This window comes from Delphinapterus leucas, chromosome 21 (genome assembly GCF_059928025.1).
Source record: "Delphinapterus leucas isolate spDelLeu-1000000601 "Yukka" chromosome 21, BTC_Dleu_Yukka2, whole genome shotgun sequence".
Taxonomy (NCBI): Eukaryota; Metazoa; Chordata; class Mammalia; order Artiodactyla; family Monodontidae; genus Delphinapterus; species Delphinapterus leucas.
This window is the reverse complement of record NC_143149.1, coordinates 32277011-32287698: the sequence shown is the minus strand read 5'-3', so window position 1 is coordinate 32287698 and position 10688 is coordinate 32277011. Positions and strand designations below refer to the sequence as shown.

The following is a 10688-nucleotide window of genomic DNA, read 5'->3' as shown; positions in this document are numbered from 1 at the left end:
CGCTGGGGGAGTCTGGGGGTGATCAGTCTGCAGGGAGGCGTCCACCTTCTCTGGAAACCTGGACAGCCTCTTAATCAGGACCACCCAGTCTAGGAGAGGCACTCCCCACCCCGCAGATGGTAGAGCAGATTTCTGTCCCACCTGAGGACCATGTGATGGGGCAAGTCCAAGATGTTGGGAGGGCGGCGCGCCACAAGCACCAGGGTACGTGGCTGAGCCCACAGTGGGCATACACTAAGGGGGACTTTCCCCCACAGTGCTCCCTGTGAAGACATCTGGCCCCTGCAGGCAATGCCATTCAGAGTTCAAGAACTTCCAAGAAAATCGCCCTGTTCCTAACTAGCTCCTAACACTTCATGCAAGGCTGGTCACCAAGCTGGCCTCAGTTTCCTCATCTGTCAAATGGGGGAAGGGATTAAGTGATTGCAAAAGTCTCTTCAGATTTTCATCCTGGGAGTCCTGAACACAAATGCCTTTGTCAAGCTTGGCGATAAATAAGAATAAAATTATTTACTGCAGGTTTTCCTCCTCACAAGTTCCCATCATTGGTGGGGGGTCGGGGGGTGGCCAAATCACAGTCACAGGGTCCTAGGAGCACTCCCCGCCCTCACTCTGATTGTGAAGCTTCTCTCTCAGCATCAGAAAAGACATCCAGGCCAAGGGACCAGCCATGGCTGTGCACTGGCCTCGCCCAGAGGGTTTTGTAAAGCACAGGTTCAGGATCACAACTGCCTAGGTGATTCCTGCAGCAACACTGGGAACTGGAGCTGTTTCCCAAATGGTTGTGATGGGCAGCTTCAGAGTGCAGCCAATTTAGACCGATAAGAAATTTTCTCGTTTTTAATCCAAACTTCCAGAAAAACAAGGTCCACAGCCTTGGTGGGGTCTTTCTTGTGTTAACCTACGTCATCTACGCTACAGGGTCATGGCCAATTCCGGCCCGAGCAGATAACAGCAGCATGGGGAGAGCCGGCTCTCTGTGAGAGGGGAGCCTCCCCTCAGCCTGGGCCGTTGGCCTCCTGCAGGAAACCCGGGAGCAGGCTTGTCTCCACCTGCCAGAGGGTGACCATGGGCTGGTCAGAAGCGGCTTTGGGACTGCCAGGCAGAGGAGGGACAGAAGTCCATCTGTCAGGCAGCCACTGTTTTTCCTGTCATTTTGCATGTCCAGACCAGCGACATGCTGATTGCCATTTTTAAAAAAACTGCAGGAAAGGATGCTGTTCCATGCAGAAATGACCCAAGTTATTTACTGCATTTTCCCTGTTGCTAAAACAGGAGAGAGACCCCAGTAGAGCCTTGTATGTTGTAAAAATTCATTAGGAAAAGAAAGTCATATGGGTGCTCGGCGATTCAACCTAGTCTCATCCATCAAATATTTACTGAACACCAACCTAGAGCCCGGCACGGGTGCCGCCACTGAATCAGCGGCCATCTCAGCCCTCAGAGGTTTCCATCCCAGGTGCCCAGCCAGGCAGAACATGACAGAGGCACAAATGAGTCCTCAGAGGAGGAGAAAGGGAGGACAGAGGGATCAGGGAAGGCTGCCCAGAGGCAGAGGCAGAGCCAGGAAGCACCCACAGCCAGCACTCCCAGAGATGCCCCACTCCCACCCCCTGCCCCAGGCTGCCGGGCAGGTTCCCACCCCCAGGCTCTCAGGCCCCAAAGTCCAGCCTCCCCACTTACCCGGCCCAGCACGGAGGAGGGAAGCGAAGCATCGTGTCCAGACTGCACACTCCCCCAGAGGCTTGGGCATGTGCACAGAAAGGGGCCTGGACACCTCAGAACAGCATCCCCTGAGCCCGCAGGGGGGGCCCCCCGGAGCGCTTTTTCCTAGATGCTCACTTGGGGGACCAGGAGCTGGTGGACCCTCTGAGAATGAACATAGGTTCCAGAGCACTTTCTCTTTTCTTTCTCGCCCTCTGTCTCCCCACACCCCCCCATCTCTCTCTTTCTCTCTCTCTCTCTCTCCTTCTCTCTCTCTCTGACGCGCGCGCGCACACACACACACACACACACACACACACACACACACGCTGGCTGATTTTACAGTCAATCTTTCAAAGTGCAATTTGTCTAGGAAAAGCCAATGTGAGGCCCGTGAGGGTTTCCACCAATGGCGACGCGGCTCGAGCAGCTCAGCCAGTCTCGGGTCTGTATTCTAATGGGCCCCATCTTTATCAGGGAAATGTTGCTTCTCTGAACTTGAAACTTCTCATGGAGGATCCCTAGACTCTGAGGCAGAGAAGGGGCCTGAGCTGAGGCGAGGGGAGCCACCTCTCCGCAGGCCGGGCAGGGACAGAGGGCTCGCACCTGCCCTGGGAGCACCTGACTTCCCGCGGCTGACGTGGTCGCGGCCCCGGGCAAGGGCTGGGCTGGATGCCTGGGTGGGAGGGCAGCCTGGGGCTCGGGCAGCTTTGACCCTCCGGAGCTGCCATGGGATTCTGGGCCGGAGCTCGGGGGCTCTAGGGGTCTGGATTTGGGCTTCCCACCTCCCCTTGGCCCTTTGGCGGGGCCATGGAGTCCAACCTGCAGGGCCCGTTCCTGCTGAACAACGCGCCGCTGGCTCAGTTCTCGGAGGTGAAGGCCCCTGTGTGCCAGTACTCTGTGCAGAACTCCTTCTACAAGCTCAGCGCCCAGGGGCTGGGCCCCCAGCTGCCCGCCGGGACCCCGCACGGGATCACGGACATCCTCAGCAGGCCCGTGGCCGCGCCGAACAGCAGCCTCCTCTCCGGCTACACCCACGTGGCCGGCTTCGGTGGGCTCGGCTCCCAGGGGGTCTACTACGGTCCCCAGGTCGGGAATTTCTCCAAGGCGGGGAACGAGTACCCCACCCGGACCCGGAACTGCTGGGCGGACACGGGCCAGGACTGGCGAGGTGGGCGGCCGTGCGGCAACAGTGAGTACGGGGAGAGGGGGGAACGGGGGATGGGAACGGATGCTCACAGGGGTCCTCGGCCGCCATCCGACAGCCTGGGGCAGACCCCAGGGTCCGGCCCTCCACCTGGCGCAGCACAGGCTCCTCCCCTCCCCCTCCCACCCCGGCTTCGCTTGGATGGGCGTCTTGACCCCCGCCCTCACTCCTCACCAGCTGCCCTCCTGGGGAAGCCGGGGTCCCAGGAGACCACACGGCTCACCCCCACCCTGTGTACGGTCCTGCTTACCTTCCGTCTCCCGCCCAGAGCCCGTGTCACCAATTTCGTCCAAGCAGGCAAATGCCGTCCCCAGCGAGAATCTGCCACTGCATCACCTTCCCAGAGCCCCCCGCGCGTGCGCCGGCAGCACTCAGGGACACAGGATGTACCCTGAACCCATCTCGGTCCCGCTGCCATCAAGGGGGCCTGCTTCCCTCCTCGGGGTTTATGTCAACAACAGCACCCGTACCACCCAGCCTCTGCAAACAGCCGCTGAGCCCAGCCCCACTGGGCCCCCGCTGTCGGGGGACCTCACCCACCCATCCCCAAACCATGGTTTTCAGAGAGTTGGTCCGGGGCCCCCAGGATGCCAGTCAGACCTGGAGGAGGTGGCAGGTCGTGCACAGGCAGGGGAGCGTCACCCGGGAGGCAGGGGGAGTGACAGTGGCTGCAGGAACCACCCCTGGGCCCGGATCAGGCAGGGGCAGAGGGGGCCTCCACTTCCGTCCCACCTGGGGGCTCCTCCACTGGCACAGGGGCTTGGGGCGGCCCAGGAAAGCCCGAAGCACACCTGCCTTCCGCCCACTATGCTGCTCGGGACCCTCACACCCCTCGTCAGCCTGAAACATGGCGAGTCCCACAGGGGGCCGAGACCTCACCTCTTAGAAGCTATTCTATAACCTGGTTTGTGGGTGCTTTAGGTCTTGAGCTGTCCCTGTCTCTCACTTCCATGTCCCCCTACCCACACGCACCCCGTTTCCACACCCCTGCTCTTCAACCCTGAATGCACGTATACACACAGGGAAGTATCTGAGTCAGTGGCTGGATTAACACAAGGCGGGGGGACTGAGGGTGACAGCCTCTCAGGAGGCCTCATCTCCTTTCTGTGCCTCGGCTTCCTCACCTGTAAAGTGAGGACATGGGGTGTGAGGGTCGGCTGCACTGCACAAGGCCCTGCACGTGGGCATTCTGCTTCCCCTGGTCCCTATCCGCACCCACCCCCACCCCCGCCGAGCTCCCGAGAGGCTGCCCTGGCCGGGCAGGGGTCAGTTCTTGAGGCTCCGCGTCCAGACTCTCCATGGGGTTGAAGCCACATGACTCCCAGGCCTGGTGGCAGGGGAGAGCAGTAACTTGGAGCTTAGGGTTCTAGTTTCCCAAAAACCTGGAAAATGGGATCTCAAGAGCAAGGAAGTGGGGGAACTCCCAGGCCCCTGGGGCCCTGGCGGTGGGCGGAAGGTGCTAAATCCGTTTCTCGGTGACCTGAAAGAACATCCCTGAGACCCAGAGGAGACTCCTACCGCCCCTCGGGGTGTGGGTGCGCCACTGCGTAGTGAGGGCGTTGCACAAGGAGACCCAGTTCCAAGCATCCTCTGGCCCTGATCAGCTGAAACCTGGGGCAGGCGCCCTCGGGATTCCCCGCCCACCCAGACATGGCGGAGGTATGCTGCTTGGGTGAGAGGTGCCACCGTGCCCCTGCAACCTCAGCAGCTTCTCCGTACGGGCGCTTACCCCGTGGGAGAGGCGGGGCAGGGCTGACACCCCCAACCCTGCGAACCGCACACTTCCTTCCTCCCACCAGCCCCGGACCCCCTGAGCGACAGCACTCACAAGAAAAAGCACACCCGGCCCACCTTCACAGGGCACCAGATCTTTGCCCTGGAGAAGACCTTCGAGCAGACCAAGTACTTGGCGGGTCCCGAGAGGGCGCGGCTGGCATACTCGCTGGGGATGACCGAGTCACAGGTCAAGGTGAGTGTGTGAGGGACAAGAAGGTGTCTGCCTGGCAGCGAGGAGCCCCACTCTCCTGGCAACCGCAGCTCAGTGGGAGGCTGTCCTGGTGTTTGAGCACCGCCTGCCCACCTAACCCTGGAGACGGTAATAATGACCCTAACGCCAAATGGCTGTCATCTCCTGAGCCCTGTTCTGAGAGCCTTATGTGTAGCAGCCCATTTAAACCTCACAGCAACCTGGCGGTGGGCCTTATTACCCATCTTACAGGTGAAGAGACAATCTCAGCCGAGCCTCTTGCCCCAGGTCACCGGCTGGTAAGTGAGTACCCTGGATTAGAGGGCTCTAACCTCATGCCTTCCCCTCCTCCGCACGGTCGAGGCTAGAAGTTTCAAGAGCTGATGGCACCCTCTGGGCCGGATCAGAGCTGGCTTCAGGCTTGTTCCGTTAGCCAGGCAAACGAGCCCACCTTGGTTCACCAAACTCGAAAGTGAAGGTAACTCCCCCCCACGCCTGCCCATGAAGTCTGAGCCTCTTTGCTCAGCTCGGGGCAAGGCTGCCTCTCATACTGCACACCTCGGGCCTGAGCTCGGTGGGTAAGGCAGCTTCTGTCCCCTCAGGCTCCCGGGGGGACCCCTGGCAACTCTGAGGCTCACTGTTCCCTGAGGGCCTCTGGCGGGGGGCACCAAAAGAAGCAAGCTCTGGGCTATGCTGTAACTGCCCGGCACTGTGACAAGGCGACGGGCTTGAGGGGAGAAGGAAGCACAGGGGCAGCCGGGGACCCCGGCCTGGGCTCCCTCAGGGCGCTGCATCTCCAGCCGGCCACCCCCCCAGGCAGCTCCCTCCAGCCAATGTTAACTCCCAAGGAGAGGAAGCGCCGAGTCTAAGAGGAAGCCCTTTCCGTACCACTCCGCTTCTTTGGGTCCTTTCTGCACGCTTCTGTGTCCAGTAATGAGCATGTGTTATTTTTATAGTTGGGGGGCAATGATTCATGAAGCTCAGTGGAGGTCTGTGAGGTTAAAAGCACGTCAGCTCCTTCCACCCAAGTACTCAGATGGCAAAGGAGAGGCAGATACACCGCAGGGAGGGTTAGAGCTAAGATGAAAGGGCTGCTGCACTCACATTTATTTTTATTTTATTGCCCCCCTCAGAAAAAAAAAACTAGTGTGACTATGACAGCCTAGTCCATTGCTGAACCATTTATTTTACGATCAAGATGAGGCGGGGGGGGGGGGGCTTCCCTGGTGGCGCAGTGGTTGAGAGTCCGCCTGCCGATGCAGGCAACACGGGTTCGTGCCCCGGTCCGGAAAGATCCCACATGCCGCGGGGCGGCTGGGCCCGTGAGCCATGGCCGCTGAGCCTGCGCGTCCGGAGCCTGTGCTCCGCAACGGGAGAGGCCACAGCAGTGAGAGGCCCGCGTACCGCACACACACACACAAAAAGATGAGGCTAGGGGGATACTTGCCACCGAGTGGAGCCGCCCTCCCCAAAGGAGCCCTGTGCACGCTGCGTGCCAGCGTGATCCTCAGGGCCCTTCTCCTCCCAGGTGTGGTTCCAGAACCGGAGGACCAAGTGGCGGAAGAAGAGTGCCCTGGAACCCTCGTCCTCCACGCCCCGGGCCTCGGGAGGGGACCGCGCGGCCTCGGAGAATGATGACGACGAGTACAACAAGCCGCTGGACCCCGACTCAGACGATGAGAAGATCCGGCTGCTGCTCCGCAAGCACCGCGCCGCCTTCTCCGTGCTCAGCCTGGGTGCGCACGGCTGACCCCGCCGGCCTCCGCGTCCCCGCGGTTCCCAAAAGTCTAACGGGGGCTGCGGGGGAGGAGTGGGGAGGAGGGAGGAGGGAGGGGGAGAAGCAGGTGATGGAGGGGAAGAAGGGGGGGGAGGAGGCCAGTCTCCTAAGGGAGGAGGGGGCAAAGAGGGAGACGTGAACTTGTCCTGAGACCGGGCACACCTTCCGCCGTCTTGCACCTCTGAGGGCCCAGGCCTGGCCCTGCCAGCTCTGCAGATTCTAAGTACACAGGTAGATGAAAAGCGATCAGGCTCTGCAGCCAGGACACTGGCTGTGGGGTCCCAGGCACGCCACCGTGGCAGTTGTGGGGGCGGGGGAGCCTTCCCCCAGGGAAACTGTTGGCTCCGGCAAGCGTCTCCCTGTGGGCTGACTGCAGAAGAAGAGCTGGCATGTCCAGGGACCCTCCTCGGACCCTGGCACAGGAAGTATCCCACTTGAGGGGCCAGAGCCCAAAACCTAATCCAGGCGGGAGGAAACCCACCCCAGGGAGGGGAAATGGGTCCCAGCAAAGAAGGAATACCCCTGACACCCAACTCAAGGATTGTGCCCTTGGGAGGAGCTATCCTCTTGTGATCCCTTCTCCACTCTGCCCTCAGAGGGGATCCCCCAACCCAGGACGGGAAGAGAGTAGAAGCGCCCACTGGGGTAAGAGGCAGAGAGAAGGTGAGAAACGCTGGCATCCATGCTGCACCCCAGAGCCTCCCACCTGGGCTCCCCTCGGTGCCTGCCAGTGCAAGGACAGGACCCCCAGAGAGAAGGGAGCATCCCGCCGGGGAGGGACTCGGGGCAGGAAGGGACCTCAGAACCCCCTGTTCCTCCAATGGGGTACCCCTGCAGGAGAGGAGAGGACCTGGCGGGAGGGGCTCGCATGGAACCCACGACCCTCCCTTCCCGGGAGCACCCTGCAGCCTGGCCTTGGAGCTGGTGCTGCGGAGGGCGCTGCCCAGCAGGTGGGAAGGACGGGGGCTGCAGCAGGCGGGGCGGGTGAGGCCCTAGAGGAATGCAGCACAAAAGGCACCAAGCAGTCGCCCATCTTCACTGGCTTTTAACAAATAAAGGGTAAAAATAAAAGTCCCAGAAACCTCCCCATGGCTCATGTGTTTCCGAAAAACTGTCTGTGGGGTCCCAGGCGAGCCAGCTGCCGGGGGGCCCCTCCGGAGGGCAGCGTCTCTGCCCCCAGGGGACAGGGCTCTGGGAATCAGGAAGCCCGCAGGCGTGGGTGAGTCTCGGTGGTGTGCGTCAGGCAGCGCCATAGTACAGAAGCCCGAGAGGGGCTCAGCAGGGTCCTTGACCTGTAGGAGCTCATGGCCTCACGGGGGAAATTATCTGTGGGGAATTCGGCGCCGTAAGGAAAAGATCCCGGGGCAGAGAAGAGCAGCAATGACAACGACCGAACACCTACTAACTCTTCCCACGTGGAAGGCCCGACTATGTCACGTGACCCCACCGGAAACCCTCTTGCATGGATGAGAAAACACAGGCCCAGAAGGTACCTACACCAAGTTCCAGAAGTGGGATGAGGCCACCTGAGATGACGCCCAGGCCCTCACGCCTACCGCGAGGGGCAGCGCCTTTTACAGGCCTCTCCTGTAAAACCAGAGGCTGGGATGAGATGTGCTTTCAGGACCTTCCAACTGTAACCATCTATGCCAGCTCCAGCAAGGCCTCCAAGCTGTGAGCAGCCTGCCCCCTTTGCTGTCCCAGCAAGTCCTTCTGTGGTCCCTTGGGCCCCAAAGGGTGGGAGAACTGGGCTGGTGCAGTCGGCCTGGAGCGGGAAGGAGGGTGGGAGGGAGACCCCAGCTCGGGGCCTCTTGGAAACAGCGGCACCAAGGCTTCATAATAACCCTACTGGACCCGGAGGATGGAGGGCCATAACAAGAAGATATAGGATGCTTTTGAGCTGTGATCCTCATTCCACAATGAGACCCACACTCGGTCTCTCTCCACGTAAGGTGGGAAGGAAATAAGGACGCACCTGCCCTGTGTGCTCCTGGCCACAAGCTGACACGGGGGTCCTGAGCTGCAGCAGGCCGGATGGCCACCTGGGAGGACCCAAGGACCCTCCGGGTACAGCCACAGAGACGAAAAACTCTGTGAGCCAGACGGGGCCCAGGATTTCCTGAGCACTTTGAGGAGAGTCTGGGGCCTGCTGGCCAGAGGAGGCTTTCAACATAATGCAGGTGCAAAGTCATGAGGCAGGCGTGGGGAGAAGCCAGGGACAAGAAAACTGGGCTCGTTTGCCTTCTTCGTAAGTGTATTACAATCCTAACACTCTATTATAGCTATAATTCTTGCATGTCTGATTCACATTGTCGGGGGTCAGTATTATATCAAGTGGAGGGAAAATTTTTTCTGCCGAGGAAACATTTGCTGAGCTAAACAAAACTTCCTCCAATGTCCAAGTTCTGGGACACCTGCCACTGGAACCTCTGAGTCAAGGCCTCCAGCCTTCCTGGAGTCCCCCTACCTCAACCCTGCTCCCAAGTATGGGGCCAAGCGAGGAAGAGGTACTGCTCAGGCCTCATCTAGGGACCAGATTCCCAGTTTGAAGGAGGGGAAGAGCCACAGGTGAATGGCCCAGATGCCCGAGGGTAATTTGGATAAATTTTGCCCTCTGTGGATGCGTGCACACTCGTGTGTTTTGTGTGTGTGTGTGTGTGTGTGTGTGTGTGTGTGTGTGTGTGTAGCTGGGAGGAACTCAGGACTATTTCACTTCATCCATCATAAAGAAATCATAAGCCATAGCACCCCCCTTCTCCTTCTCCATTCCTGGTCACAAAGGGCCTTCTTGTATATGCTGAGTTAAAGAAAACTACACAACTTTAAGAATATTCATGCTTCTGGCAACTTCCCTCTGACCACAGGAGAAACTTTTCTCCTGTGGGATGAATAAAGAGAAAGACGCTCAGCCCTAGGCTCCTGAGAGCGACCGAGTCCTGCCCTGCCAGCAGCCCAGGAGGCTCCCAAGGCAGGCAAGATTCTGCCCCATCCACAGCCCTCCCGCTTGTGGCTTCCAGTGTAGGAAAGACCTGACGTGTCCCGAGAAGGGCGGGGCTGAAGCTAGGGATGACAGTGTCTTAGCAGGTTCCGAATGGCCATATCCCGATGGCAACAATCAAAGAAAAGAATGGGGACTGAAATCTCACTGCTGGCAATCCCTCCTCCTTCTCAGCCACCCCCAGGATTTGAGCCCAGATACCAGCCAGCCCGAGTCTTTGCCTGAGCATGGCAGAGGGGACTGGGTTCATTTAGATCTGGGCTCGAACACTGGTGCCACCACTCCCTGTGTCACTGGGCGAGTGACTTAACCTCTGAGCCTCAGTTTGCTCATCTGTAAGATGGGAGTAATTATACATACCTCACACGGTCTCTGTAAGATCAGAACTCGAGCATGCGTGGCATATACAGACACCCGACAGCATCTGCTATGTTACTTCAAGAGGGCTGTGGAGGCCGACAGGCCCGAGTCTGGGTCCCCATGTCACCAAGTAGTCGCTGGGTCACCGTGACCAAGTTAGGTAACCTCTTGAAATCCAGTCTCTTCATCTGTAAAGTGAAGCTGATATGGTTATCAGCAAGACCCAGCAGAAGATGCACTGAAATCACCTGCAAGGTGTAAAAGGGGGTGGGCATTCCCATATCGGCGTGCTCACACCCTCTCCTTCCTTCTGCCAGGAAACGGCAGAGCCAGTCCTAAGCGGGTCTTCTTCACAGTGGGACAGGCAGGTTCAAAGTCACAGCTGCCCATTCCTATAAGTACTCAAGCCCCGGCAGGTCAGCTGCTATCGGGAGGTTATGGAAGGCCTCGTGTGTGACCAGATTCATTTACCTGCCAAAAACCTGAGGTTCTGGCCTCTGGGGCACGGAGTCAAGTCAGATGCTGAGGGCTGAATTCAGTTTGCAGACGTGTTTCTTTGGGGGGCAGAACAGTGCATTTACAGAAACTTTAGCTGGTCTGTAGGCCGAGCAAGCCTGGTCCCGTGAGTGACCCTCACGATTTCCTGGCACATCCCCAGCCTGGTCCCCACAGGGCC

At 59.3% G+C, this 10688-nt stretch overlaps 1 protein-coding gene across 1 annotated transcript; it reads left to right on the top strand.

The window, feature by feature from the left end:
• Positions 1–2514: 2514 nt before the first annotated feature.
• NKX6-3 (NK6 homeobox 3) lies at positions 2515–6669 on the top strand. Its single transcript, XM_022571421.2, has 3 exons — positions 2515–2896; positions 4711–4880; positions 6406–6669. Exons 1-3 carry the CDS (start codon positions 2515–2517, stop codon positions 6625–6627), a joined length of 774 nt encoding a protein of 257 aa, XP_022427129.1. The 3' UTR covers positions 6628–6669.
• Positions 6670–10688: the final 4019 nt, after the last annotated feature.

What these genes read in the sequence shown, in the direction of transcription:
- NKX6-3 (XM_022571421.2), top strand. Translation starts at nt 2,515, where the DNA reads ATGGAGTCCAACCTGCAGGGCCCGTTCCTGCTGAACAACGCGCCGCTG. An exon ending in TGGGCGGCCGTGCGGCAACA is followed by an intron (nt 2,897 to 4,710) that starts GTGAGTACGGGG and finishes TCCTCCCACCAG; the next exon opens with CCCCGGACCCCCTGAGCGAC. An exon ending in TGACCGAGTCACAGGTCAAG is followed by an intron (nt 4,881 to 6,405) that starts GTGAGTGTGTGA and finishes TTCTCCTCCCAG; the next exon opens with GTGTGGTTCCAGAACCGGAG.